This window comes from Saimiri boliviensis, chromosome 2, assembly GCF_048565385.1.
Source record: "Saimiri boliviensis isolate mSaiBol1 chromosome 2, mSaiBol1.pri, whole genome shotgun sequence".
NCBI lineage: Eukaryota > Metazoa > Chordata > Mammalia > Primates > Cebidae > Saimiri > Saimiri boliviensis.
This window is the reverse complement of record NC_133450.1, coordinates 114,419,232-114,431,435: the sequence shown is the minus strand read 5'-3', so window position 1 is coordinate 114,431,435 and position 12,204 is coordinate 114,419,232. Positions and strand designations below refer to the sequence as shown.

General features: G+C 37.6%; 1 protein-coding gene across 1 annotated transcript in view; it reads right to left on the bottom strand.

Annotated features, from left to right (window-relative positions):
* The window catches only part of LOC101027687 (fibrous sheath-interacting protein 1), a 75,129-nt gene that overhangs the window by 20,221 nt on the left and 42,704 nt on the right, over window positions 1-12,204 (bottom strand). The window contains exons 7-8 of the mRNA XM_074389934.1: window positions 1,989-2,084; window positions 234-275 (exon numbers count right to left, since the gene is read on the bottom strand). Coding sequence (XP_074246035.1) covers window positions 234-275; window positions 1,989-2,084 — 138 coding nt within the window. The remainder of the gene's footprint in view (window positions 1-233; window positions 276-1,988; window positions 2,085-12,204) is intronic.

Below are 12,204 nucleotides of genomic sequence, written 5' to 3'. Positions count from 1 at the left end.
TGACCAGTGCATCTTGTTTAACCTGCCTTTCGAGCAAGGTCTGGGAGTTAGTGTCCCATGTCCTGGCTCCCAACTGCACAAACCCCTAAAGCCCATCCGAGTTAGCCAATTTTCCTCAACCTTTCAGAAGAGGTTTGAGTGAAAGTCTGAGATATTCATATCCTGAGTGTTTAAAATAAGAATAACATAGGTGAAGGGGAGAAAGGCAGCAAATCACACTGCCATGTGTATACCTGTGCAACAATCTTGCATGTTCTTCACATGTACCCCAAAACCTAAAATGCAATAAAAAAATAATAAAAAATAATACTACTTGTGGATTCATATTCCCTTTATAAAATATCTTGTTTTCTCTGTGTCACATTAAAAGATTTTAAAACAAGACCATATGAACCTTTCATTAAAGCTCTGAAAATAAGCATGAAGAAGGAGCATCTCCTTCAATAGCACATGCAGTTTGCCCTACGAAACAGGATGCATTTCCACATTAAAGTCCAAAAAATAAAAAAAAAACAGTCACAGCCGGGCGCGGTGGCTCAAGCCTGTAATCCTAGCACTTTGGAAGGCTGAGGCGGGTGGACCACGAGGTCAAGAGATCAAGACCATCCTGGTCAACATGGTGAAACCCCGTCTCTACTAAAAAATACAAAAAATTAGCTGGGCATGGTGGCGCGTGCCTGTAATCCCAGCTACTCAGGAGGCTGAGGCAGGAGAATTGCCTGAGCCCAGGAGGCGGAGGATGCGGTGAGCCGAGATCGCGCCATTGCACTCCAGCCTGGGTAACAAGAGTGAAACTCCGTCTCACAAAAAAAAAAAAAAAAAAACCACCAGTCATGAGCTCAATCCAGGCAAAGTTTACAAAAAAATTAATTTTGTACATTTTGTTAATTTTGTAATTTTGTAAGGGAGGTTACCTGAATAAAAAGGGTTAAGGGAGCTAGTCAATTGGTGTGTTTATAGCCAGTTACCAAAGAGTCAATACAGATATAACCATTTAAAAAATTTTTGATGAAAACAGCTAGCAAGAATGAGGGAAAGAGTAAGATCTCCTGATTTAAATTCTTTTCAAACAAAAGTAGCTTTGAGTTATTCAAATTTAAGTTATATAAGCTTATAGGCAAATAAATCTATGCTTTATACCTGGGGTTTCATTTTTTAACAATCACATCATTATTTTTTAAATCAGCTACCAATAGTTAAAGTATGAGTGACTTTTCTGGTGCATGGCCACCTTAGACACAAAATGTAACGCTTCTTTCCATAATAATTCAAGTTGTATGCAGCCTCTTTAGTTGAAATATGAGGTTTGTTTATTCAGTTGAAGTTTCATATACTCTTAATAATACAACATTTAAAAAACACAAAGTGAATGCAGCCATGTTTACACTTCTCATATAGTTTCTTTAAAATACATTTCTAATAAATAGTAAGGAAAAAACAACGGGTTATCTGACCAAAACTGTCTTCACTGAACTGTCCTCTTCTCTCCAGTCTGGTAGTGACATAGCTGCCATGTTCCTAGAGTGACCCCAAACCTTGCTGGGTTGAACAAGTTAGTTGAGCGATGGGTAGGCCCCTGACCCAGCTGGATCACACAGGCTCTTCTCTAGGATTGCAGAATTGAGCCAAACTCTGAAGGTCTGACCACAGCATATGCTCTTGGGAACCAAAGCAAGCTGCCTCCCACCAAAATTCTTTTCACAGATTTGTTTTTGCTTAAGCCACGTTTTCATTACTTGCAGCCAGCTTTTTTTTTTTTAACTCTTTATTATCATACAAAATTTCAAGCATCCAAAAGTAGAGAGAATGGTATAACCAACTCTGAACAACAAGCTGCAACAATGACCAACCTTGTGTCATCTGGAACCCTATGTGCTTCCACTCACCTCTGGATTAAATTACATGAACTCATTTCATTTATGACTATTTCGGTAAACAGCTAGTATTCCCTTGTGAAAATATGTATAATCACACGAATTAAAACATACCTTTACTGACTTTCTGCATCTGCTTTTCATATTCTTCTGGAGGGATTTGAGTATGAAACACTGAGAAAAAGTTGTCTTCATCCTCATGAGAAGGACCTGTTGATTTAAAAAATCACTTGTTCAATGCTCACAAAATAAATAAGAAATTGTCTACAAAGTGGCTTTAAAAAGATAATATTTAATATTCTCTCCAGTGTTCCTCAATCCCCTCCACACATACAAATTTCTTAAAACAATGTCAATGTCACCTCCAAGTAGAAATGACATCTTTGTATACAAGAGCCAATGAAACAAACTATAGAAGCTAAGATAGTTAAACAGTATTTCCCTAGAACTTAAGCACAAAACGAATGTGTAAGAGTGTACTAAAACATCACATTAACTCTCCAGAGATAATGTACCCAAATCTTGATATTCATAATACAGAGAATATGCAGACTGAGAAACTATAATTGTGGTTTTCTTTTTATTTTAGGTCTCCAAGGTAGAGACTTCAAATATGTGATCAGTCATTAAGATACAAGAATGTGAGAGAGAACTTGGGAGACTCTTAGCAGTTAACTTTCTTCTTTTCTGATGTATTTTTTGACACCTCCATAAAGAAAATAGGACATTGCGTTTTTCAACTTGTTTGTTTCAAGGCAGTTTATTTTTATGTTTTCCTATTAGCTAATTCAGACACTGTATATTTGCAAGATGCTGCTAACATAGACATATTATTAAAAGTGTGTCTCTATACCCTAAGATGAGAGAATCTGCCAGGTTGTGGCACAGAAACGGTTATGCCTCAGAAAACGTGGGAAGTCTTGAGGATATTACAGGATCCACCACCTCTCCCAGCAAGCAAACCAAGTTCTAACACCCTCTATGAGATGATACAAACAAAGGAAGCAGGCAGAAGATACATTCACCCTCAACAATCACCAAATTCAAAACACAAAACTACGTAAAAACTAATTTATCAATTCCAATTCCCTAATTTGGAATTCATAATAATGAATTATGAACATGGGCTGACATTACAGTGTTAGTCTTTGCACAATCTTTGATGAGTTAATCAAGCAAATTTGTGGTGTAAGCCTGAGGAGAGAGGGGTAAACTACTTAGAAAACAATTGTTTTTGAACTTTAATTTTTTTTTGGTGCAGCCACTATTATTAGAGGGTCTTCAATATTCATTAGGCTCATCAAGTCAGCAATTTGGCAACATTTTATTATAGTTTAAGTTACATTCACATCATATTCTTGAAGTGGTAATATATTTATTTTCTATCCCATAATTCCTTATAACAGTTTCACTTAATTTTATATTTAAACACCTGTAAAGACATAAAAATATGAAAATACACAATACTGAAAACCTTCGCAGGTGATCAGCGACTATCTGAGGCCAGTGTCACGCAGGTGGTGAGAAGAATGTGAAATTACTCTTGTGACCCTGCGGCTCTTTGCCCATCATCCCAGTGGTATTCACTGCCTCAGAGAGAGATGGGTACAACCTAGAACAAAGGTGCCATTGATCAGTCTTGAGTTTAAAAGACAACGGTTTCAAAAGTTGAGCACTCTGGCCAGGCGCGGTGGCTCACACCTGTAATCCCAGTACTTTGGGAGGCCGAGGCAGGGGGATCACAAGGTCAGGAGATCAAGACCATCCTGGCTAATACAGTGAAACCCATCTCTACTAAAAATAGAAAAAAATATTAACCAGGCATCATGGCATGTGCCTGTAGTCCCAGCTACTCTGGAGGCTGAGGCAGGAGAATCACTTGAACCTGGGAGGCAGAAGTTGCAGTGAGCTGAGATGGAGCCACTGCACTCCAGCCTCCAGCCTGGGCAACAGAGTGAGATTCTGTCTCAGAAAAATAAAAAATAAAAAAAAGTTGGGCATTCAATTCTAAGAGCTTAACTCTTCAGGGGGGAAAAAAAGAATTTTCTGAATTCCAAAAGTCTCACTTTAGAAAGTTCTTCCTTCTTTTTCAAAAACAATTAATGTAGAAGAAATTACGGAAGTAACCATTTAGTAATCATCATAATAATTGACTCAGGTAAGTATCATCAATAAATTATAAAACTAGTGGGTGACAGTTTGAGGAATAAAAGGATAATAGCCTCAAAGTATCTATCTCTTCACAGGACAATTTATTATTTCCAAAAGAAAAATAATAACTTTACCATGGAAAAACCTGGTAGACACCATATTAATCTAATGTGGTAAAAGCTGACATTGTGAGTACCGGGACAATCACCATCATGCACTTCCTGATCTGATTCATTCAGACACTATCACTTCCGTGGAGTTCCTGCCAAAAACACATAACCTGAACCTAATTGAGCAAAAACAAACCAACCCAAACTGGAGGACATGCTACAAAATAATAGGCAGACTCTCTTCAAAAATGCCTATGTCATAAAACACAAAGAGTAAAATATATGACGACAATGTAATACACATCCTGCGATTTTTCTTTTGCTATAAAGGATATTAGTGGGAGAGTTGGCAAAGTCTGAATAAAGCCTATAAATAACTGGATAATAATCCTTTCCTGATTTATATTTATAATTGTGCATGTATGTGTATATATGTGTGCCCTTGTGTGGAGAGAGAGAGAAAAAAAAGAGAATGTGGTAAAATGTTAACATTCGGAGACTCTGGATAACAAGTATTTGAGAATTCTTTCTACTTTTCCTATGACTGTAAATCTGAAGTTATATCAAAATTAAAAGTTAGTAAGAAAAGTTTTTAAGTTCCTCACCTCACTACAAACATTTATGTGAGAAGGAAAAAAAAATCTCCCTTTAGAGCCAAAACTTTGATGATTGAGCACAGTTTTTTATTTGAGTCATGAAAGAGGAAGATTGCAGGTTGTGATTTAAGTTGTTTCCTGCCACCCAAGGAAGAAACGAAAGCCCATCCCAGATAAGGACCTAGAAGACCTAGAAACCAGCAAAAGGGATGAGTTTGGAGTAGACACAAGTGATACAGTGTTAAGCTACTCCCCGGCACAGCTCCTGGAGGTGAAATCCTAGAGCTGCATAGAGAACTTGCTGAAGAGGATTAAGAAACCCAGAGCAGAGTGAGCTGTTCCTCACTGTACACCTGGAACTGAGGGGAGACCCCGCACGCAGGCACACATCTCCATCCACCCATGACAGCTGCAGAGCGGCAAAGGCAGTGTGGCATGCTGACAGGGAGACAGGGCCTGAAGTGGTCTCTCTCTCTCTGTCTCTCTCTCCCTTCTCCCCCTACACCCAGTCACACACACACACACACACACACACACACACACACACACAGACACATACACACACACACACACAATTCCCCATGGCTGGCTGGCCTGTGGCTTGAAGGAGAGAGGGTAGCAAAGAGCCTCCCACCAGAGAGGATGTGGCAGGGACAACATACATCATCAGCATCTGCTGGCAGATGACAAAGGCTAAATGGGACCAGCTACAAATCTGCAGACACCCTGGCTGGCTTCCCATATCCACAGACCATCCAGGACAGGACGCCTCTGAGAGAACAGCAAGGACCAGATGCACACACCCCCATCCCCGGGCCATGATGCTACAAAGCGTCCTCCCAAGCCCAGACATCACCCCGGAAAAGGCAGGGAGAAACAGAAAGGGAAAAAGAGCCTCATTTCTGAATACTGAATTATGCTGTATAATTTTTAGACACCCTACACAAGTATAGTAAATCCTCTCTTAATGTCAGATGTAGATTCTTGAAAACAGCAATTTTAAGCAAAATAACATATAACAAAATCAACTTTACCCCAGTCTAATTAATATAAATAAGAAATAAGTTCCTACGGCACATTTCTGGTCACAAAAACATTATTAAATCTCTTTTTTTTTTTTCTTTTTGAGACAGAGTTTCGCTCTTGTTACTCAGGCTGGAGTGCAGGGGTGTGATCTTGGCGCACTGCACCCTCCACCTCTCAGGTTCAAGCGATTCTCCTGCCTCAGCCTCCCAAGTAGCTGGGTTACAGGTACCTGCCATGATGCCCAGCTTATTTTTCGTATCTCTGTAATAGAGATGGGTTTTCACCCTGTTGGCCAGGCTGGTCTTGAACTTAACTGACCTCAGGTGATCCGCCTGCCTAGGCCTCCCAAACTGCTGGGATTACAAGCATGAGCCACGGTACCCTGTCACCTTATTAAACTTCTAAATAAAGACCAAAACACTCGGAATATTAAACACTGACATAAATGTGGGCCGTAAGTACACTTTAAGAAAAATTAATAAAAGTAAGTCTGAAAATTGTTTACCAGCTTATTCCAATTCAGTGTGTCAGGTGGCCAGAGTCTATCTTGGCAGCTTAGAGTGCCAGGTAGAAACCCACCCTGAACAGGATGCCATCTTATGGCAGGGTGCACTCAGATACATCCATGCTCACTCACAGTGGAACCACGTAGATAACCTCACGTGCGTATCTTTGAGATGGAGAGGAAACCAGAGTGTCTGGAGAAAACCCATGCAGACATGGGGAAGACATACAAACTCCACACAGACAGTGGCCCTAGCTGGGAATCAATGTTTTTTCTCATCAAGTTATAGTAAAATGACATTGAGCCCAGTGTGGTTCAATGTAATTCATTAACTGTAATCCCCGTACTTTGGGAGGCCAAGAGGAATCTCTTGAGCCCAAGAGTTTAAGACCAGCCTAGGCAAGATGGCAAGACCCATCTCAACAGAAAATTAAAAGATAAGCCGGGCATGGTGGCATGCACCTGTAGCTTCAGCGACTCAGGAGGCTGAGGTGGGAGGATCCCTTGAGCCCAGGAATTCAAGGTGGCAGTAAGCAGTGATCATACCACTGCATTCCAACCTGGGAAACAAAGTGAGATCCTGTCTCTAAAAAATAAAAATAAAAATAAAAATACCATGATGTTGAATAAAACATTGTCATTCAAGGACCTACTGTTATCTATTGCCAGAATCTGGAAGCAACTGATACCAACCAACACAAATGACAGAAAGGGAAAGATAAAAGCAATCAGTGGCCATGCAAGCTTTGCCTACCGAAACAGAGCAGGGGTGCTCAGGTCTAGATAGAAGGCAGCCCCTTGACTCAGAGATAAAAGGAAAAAATCAGCCAGAAACCAGAGTCCCAATCTCCTTGAGCAACAATAGTGGTTCTTGAGGCAGTTCAAATGCTGTGACCCAACTGCTGTCATGTTTCTTTCTACATCTATGCAGAGGCTGCAACTCCTAGAAAACAACTAGACAGAAAGGAGGCAGAATGAGCAGGGAAGATGTACTCCTGCAAGCAGATCCTTACAGTGGAGACAGAGATATGATGCTAAGAGCCCTGAAAGGCTTGTCCCCAGAACTACATCAGTTATAGGTATCAAAATCCCAGCCAGTATAGCAGAGTCTCAGTACTGAATGTCAGCTAGACACTTGAAATTGAAACGGCAGCTGGGTGTAGCAACCTACCCTGCAACTAGAGATTTATAATCACAATTTTACCAGTATCCAGATGGATGATGAGCAGACTCAAGGCAGATGTGCCTTGCTCTGTTGGCAAATGGCAGATGTGGATAGATTTTACCACATTTGAGGATGAGAAAACGCAGAAGGAAAAAAATAAATGAAACAGCATCCTGGTAATCAATGGGACAGCAGACCTTTTGAAAATACTTACAAAAACCATAAAATTCTTGTTGGCATCCTCAATATATCAAAATATATGGCATCTGTGAAACTAGAGTAAATCACAGGAAAGAAGTGACGAATGTGAAAAGACAAGAGGATGGGATTATAAAAATAAAGGGGGAAGAAGTGGGAAACTGAATGAAATAGGGAGGGATTGTAACAAAAACAATGTGAGAGTGTATATTTTAATAGGCTAGCTTAAAAGCATACGCTCTGCCTCACCTAACATGTACATCACTAGACATGTTAGTCCTTTTCTTGTTGGACCCTGATGGTTTTCCTGTTTGGGCTTCCCTCCTTCCCTCCTTCCCTCCTTCCCTCCTTCCCTTCTTCCTTCCTTCCATTCTTTCTTCCTCCTTCCCTCCCTTTCTTCATTTGTTTTAGTGCTCATTTTCTTTTCTTCTTCTCCTTTCTCTAAACTGCATACAACTATTTGGAAGGTTTGTACTTTAATTTGAAGACTAAGTGATGTAAACATATTTTTTCTATATTAAGAAAGTCAAGAACAAAAAACGGTTTTCTGCCCCTTCTTTAAAGTAATACAAGGGATTTAGAATTGTTTTACTTACCCTCAGCTTTTTCTCACACTTTTCACCCTCTGTTAATATAATCTAGGCTTTTAGGCCTACCTGTCGTTTTATTCTTATCTTCTAGTGTAGAGTAATTCTTGGATTTATAAACATACATTTCCTTCTGTTCACCTCTCTGTTTGGCTGGTTATAATGCTCACAGCTAATTCCTTTATATAGCAACTTATCTAATCCTGGATTTTACACTGTGATTCATCTGCTGATTAGCTAGAAGATGGCTTCAAGTAAATTTATTTCAAAAACAACATTAGCAGTGAATTATCCACTCTACCATATCTAAGAATGTCTTTGTTGTCTTCACACCACAATAACAGAAGCAATATAGAGTCCCTAGTTACTATATTTTTCCTTTATTGCAAAAAAGAAATCTGATTTCATCTTCCATTTTTATAGATAAAATAAGATTATTCTAATTTGGGCCTGGATTATTCTAATTAGGGCCTTCCCATGGTTCAGAATTCTTGCCTGTATACATATGGGTATTAGTCTTTTATCATTAATAGTGCATATGTAATATTTTTTAAATCGTGAAAGTTTCCTTTGATCGTTGTTTCTGTAACAGTTATACTGGTTTAATTCTCATAAATTTCTATAATGGTTAGCTGGAATTCCCACTCCTGACTCCACACTTACCACTTACTTCGTCATCTCCTCATCTATTTATTCCTTCACATTGTGGAGCGTCCTTCACTGCCTTGATTCTCCTGCAGTCTTAATTATGCTCGTTACTCCAATAAGCACATTTTTCCTTGTACTCTTTTCACATCTTACTCAGCTGCTTTTTCAAATCATCTTCTTGTCACTTCATGTTAGTATACTCTTTCCTCAGGGTTTTCTTTTTTGGTTTCACAAATAATATGCATTTTCTGCTACACTGAAGGACTCCAATCAGTTTTTAGAAACCAACAAAAGCACGATTACATTGAAAGATCTTAACAGAACTCTCTAAGATGAATGAAAATCAAGTAGACAAGTAATAAGGGCATTTCCTATATTTCAAGGTTTATTCTCCACAGAGAGAAATAGTCTTTATTTCAAGTGTCCATGAAACACTTATAAAAGTTAATCATATATTGGGTGAATTTTTTCATTGGTGGTATTAGTCATATTACAGGCAAAGCAATTCTTTGTGTGGAGCTTCTTTATGCAATTCCTGACCTTCAGCAAACCTGGCCCCTGGCATAGCGCATAAATTCCAGTAGTTCCCTATATTCCCCTGCAGCACATCCTTATGACAACTGAAAATACACACATCCAAATGTCTCCTACAATTGAGAACTTCTCTATTGGACCATAAAGAAAATTTCAACAAATTCAAAATATTAAAAACAGTTCTAAAAGGAAAGTTTATAGCAATAAATGCCTACATTATAAAAGAAGAAAGATCTCAAGTAGCCTGACACTATGCTTCAAGGAACTAGAAAAAGAACAAACAAAACCCGAAGTTAGCAGAAGGAAGAAAATAATAAAGATCAGAACACAAATAATCAAATAGAGGAGAGAAAAGCCACAGGGGGAAAAAAATCAATAAAGCTGAACTGTTTTTTCTTTTTTGAAAAATCAAACAAAATCAACAAAAGTTAGACTAAGAAAAAACAGAAGACTCAAATATCTAAAATCAGAAATGAAAACAAAGAAATTACAACAGACACCTAAGAAATAAAAAGGATCAAAAGGGACCATTACAAATAACTGTGTCAACAAATTTGATAACCTAGAGGAAATGGACAAATTCCTAGAAAAATATAAGCTATCAATATTGAATCAGGAAGAAACAGAAAGCCTGAACAGATCTACAATAAACACAGAGATTGAAGTAGTAATTAAAAACCTCCCTGCAAAGAAAACCTCAGGAACAGACGGTTTCATGGCTGAATTCCACCAAGCTGTCAAAGAAGAATTAATACCAATACTTGTTAAACTCTTCCAAAAAATAAAAAACAGGGCTAGAGAGAATACTTTCTAACACATTTTATGAGGCCAGTATCACCTTGACACCTGAGCCACACAAAGACTCCACACAAAAAAGAAAATTACAGGCCAGTATCTCCGATGAACATTCATGTAAAAATCCTCAATACAGTATTACCAAACCAAATTCAATAATACATCAAAAAGACTACACATCATGATCAAGTGGAATTTATCCCTAGCAGGTAAAGGTGCTTTAACAAATGTAAACCAATCAATGTGATGCATAAATAACATTAAAAGATTGAAAGACAAAAACCACATGATCATTTCAATTGATGCAGAAAAAGCATTTGACAAAGTTCAACATCCTTTCTTCTCCCAAGAGTTTAGATATAGAATAAAATTCCCTCAACATAATAAAGGCCATTTATAGAAAGTTCACAGTTAACATCACAACCAATGGGGGAAAACTGAAAGCGTTTCCTCTAAGATCTAGTACAAGATAGGCATGCCCACTCTCACCACTTCTATTCAACATAGTACTGGAAGCACTAGCAAGAGCAATTTGACAAGAAAAATAAATAATAGGTATCCAGATCAGAAAGAAAGAAGTAAAATTATCTCTATTTGCAGATCACATAATTCTGTATGTGAAAACCTAAAAGATTCCACCCAAAAAACCTATTCAAACTAATAAATAAATTCAGAAAAGTTATAGAATACAAAATCAACGTATAAAAATCTGTGGAATTTCTACAAACAAACAACCTAGCCTACAAAAATCAAGAAAACAATCTCATTTAGGATAGCATCAAAAAAATCAAATAAAGTACTTAAATTAAACCAAGGAGGTAAAAGACGTGGACACTAAAAACTATAAGACATTGGTGAAAGAGATTCAAGAGGACATAAATAAATGGAAGGATATTCCATGTTCATGGATCAAAAGATTTAATATTGTGACAATGTCCATATTACCCAAAGCAATCCCTATCAAAATCCCAGTAATATTTTTCATAGCAATAGAAATCCTAAAATTCATATGGAACTACAAAAGACCCCAAATGCCCAAAGCAATTCTAAGAAAAACAAAACTTGTAGGCATCACACAGAAAGGTAATCAAATTAGTATTAGTAATGTAATCAAAACAGTATTAATACTGGCATAAAAACAGACACATAGACCAGCAGAACAGAATAGAAATCCCAGAAATGAATCCAAACATGTAGAGCCAGCTAAGTTTTAACAAAGGCCCAAGAAGACACAATGGGGAAAAGGTAGTCTCTTCAATAAATGGTGCTGGGAAAAGTGGATTTCCATGTCCAAAAGTATGAAATTGGATCTTATCTTACACTATACACAAAAATCAACTCAAAATTAATAAAAGACCTAAACATAAAATCTGAAACTATAAAACTCCTAGAAGAAATCATAGAAGGAAAGTGTGTTAATATTTGCCTGGGCAATGATTTCTTGGGTATGACACCAAAAGTTCAGAATACAAAAGCAAAAATCAATAAATGGGACTACATCAAACTAAGAAACTTCTGCATAGCAAAGGAAACAATCAATAAAAGGAAAAGACAACCTACAGGTTGGTAAAAACATCTGCAAATTATACATCTGATAAGGTGCTAATATTCAAAATTTATAAAGATCTCATACAACTCAACAGCAAGAAAACGCAGCCTGATTAAAAACGGGCAAAGTGGATAGATATTTTTTCAAAGAAAACATAAAGATGACCAACAATATGAAAAGGTGCTTCACATCACTAATCATCAGGGAAACATAAATCAACACTACTATGAGATAATACCTTGTTAGGAAAGCTATTATCAAAAAGACAAGAGATAACAAGTATTGTAAGGGTATGGAGAAAAGGAAACCCTTGTATATTGTTTGAGGGAATATAGATTGGTGGAGCCATTATGAAAACAGTATGTAGGTTTCTGAAGAAATTAAAAATAGGAAGAACTACCATATGACCCAGTAATTCCTCTTCTGGAAAAGAAAATGAAAAGAAAGAAATTCCCAAAGAAAATGA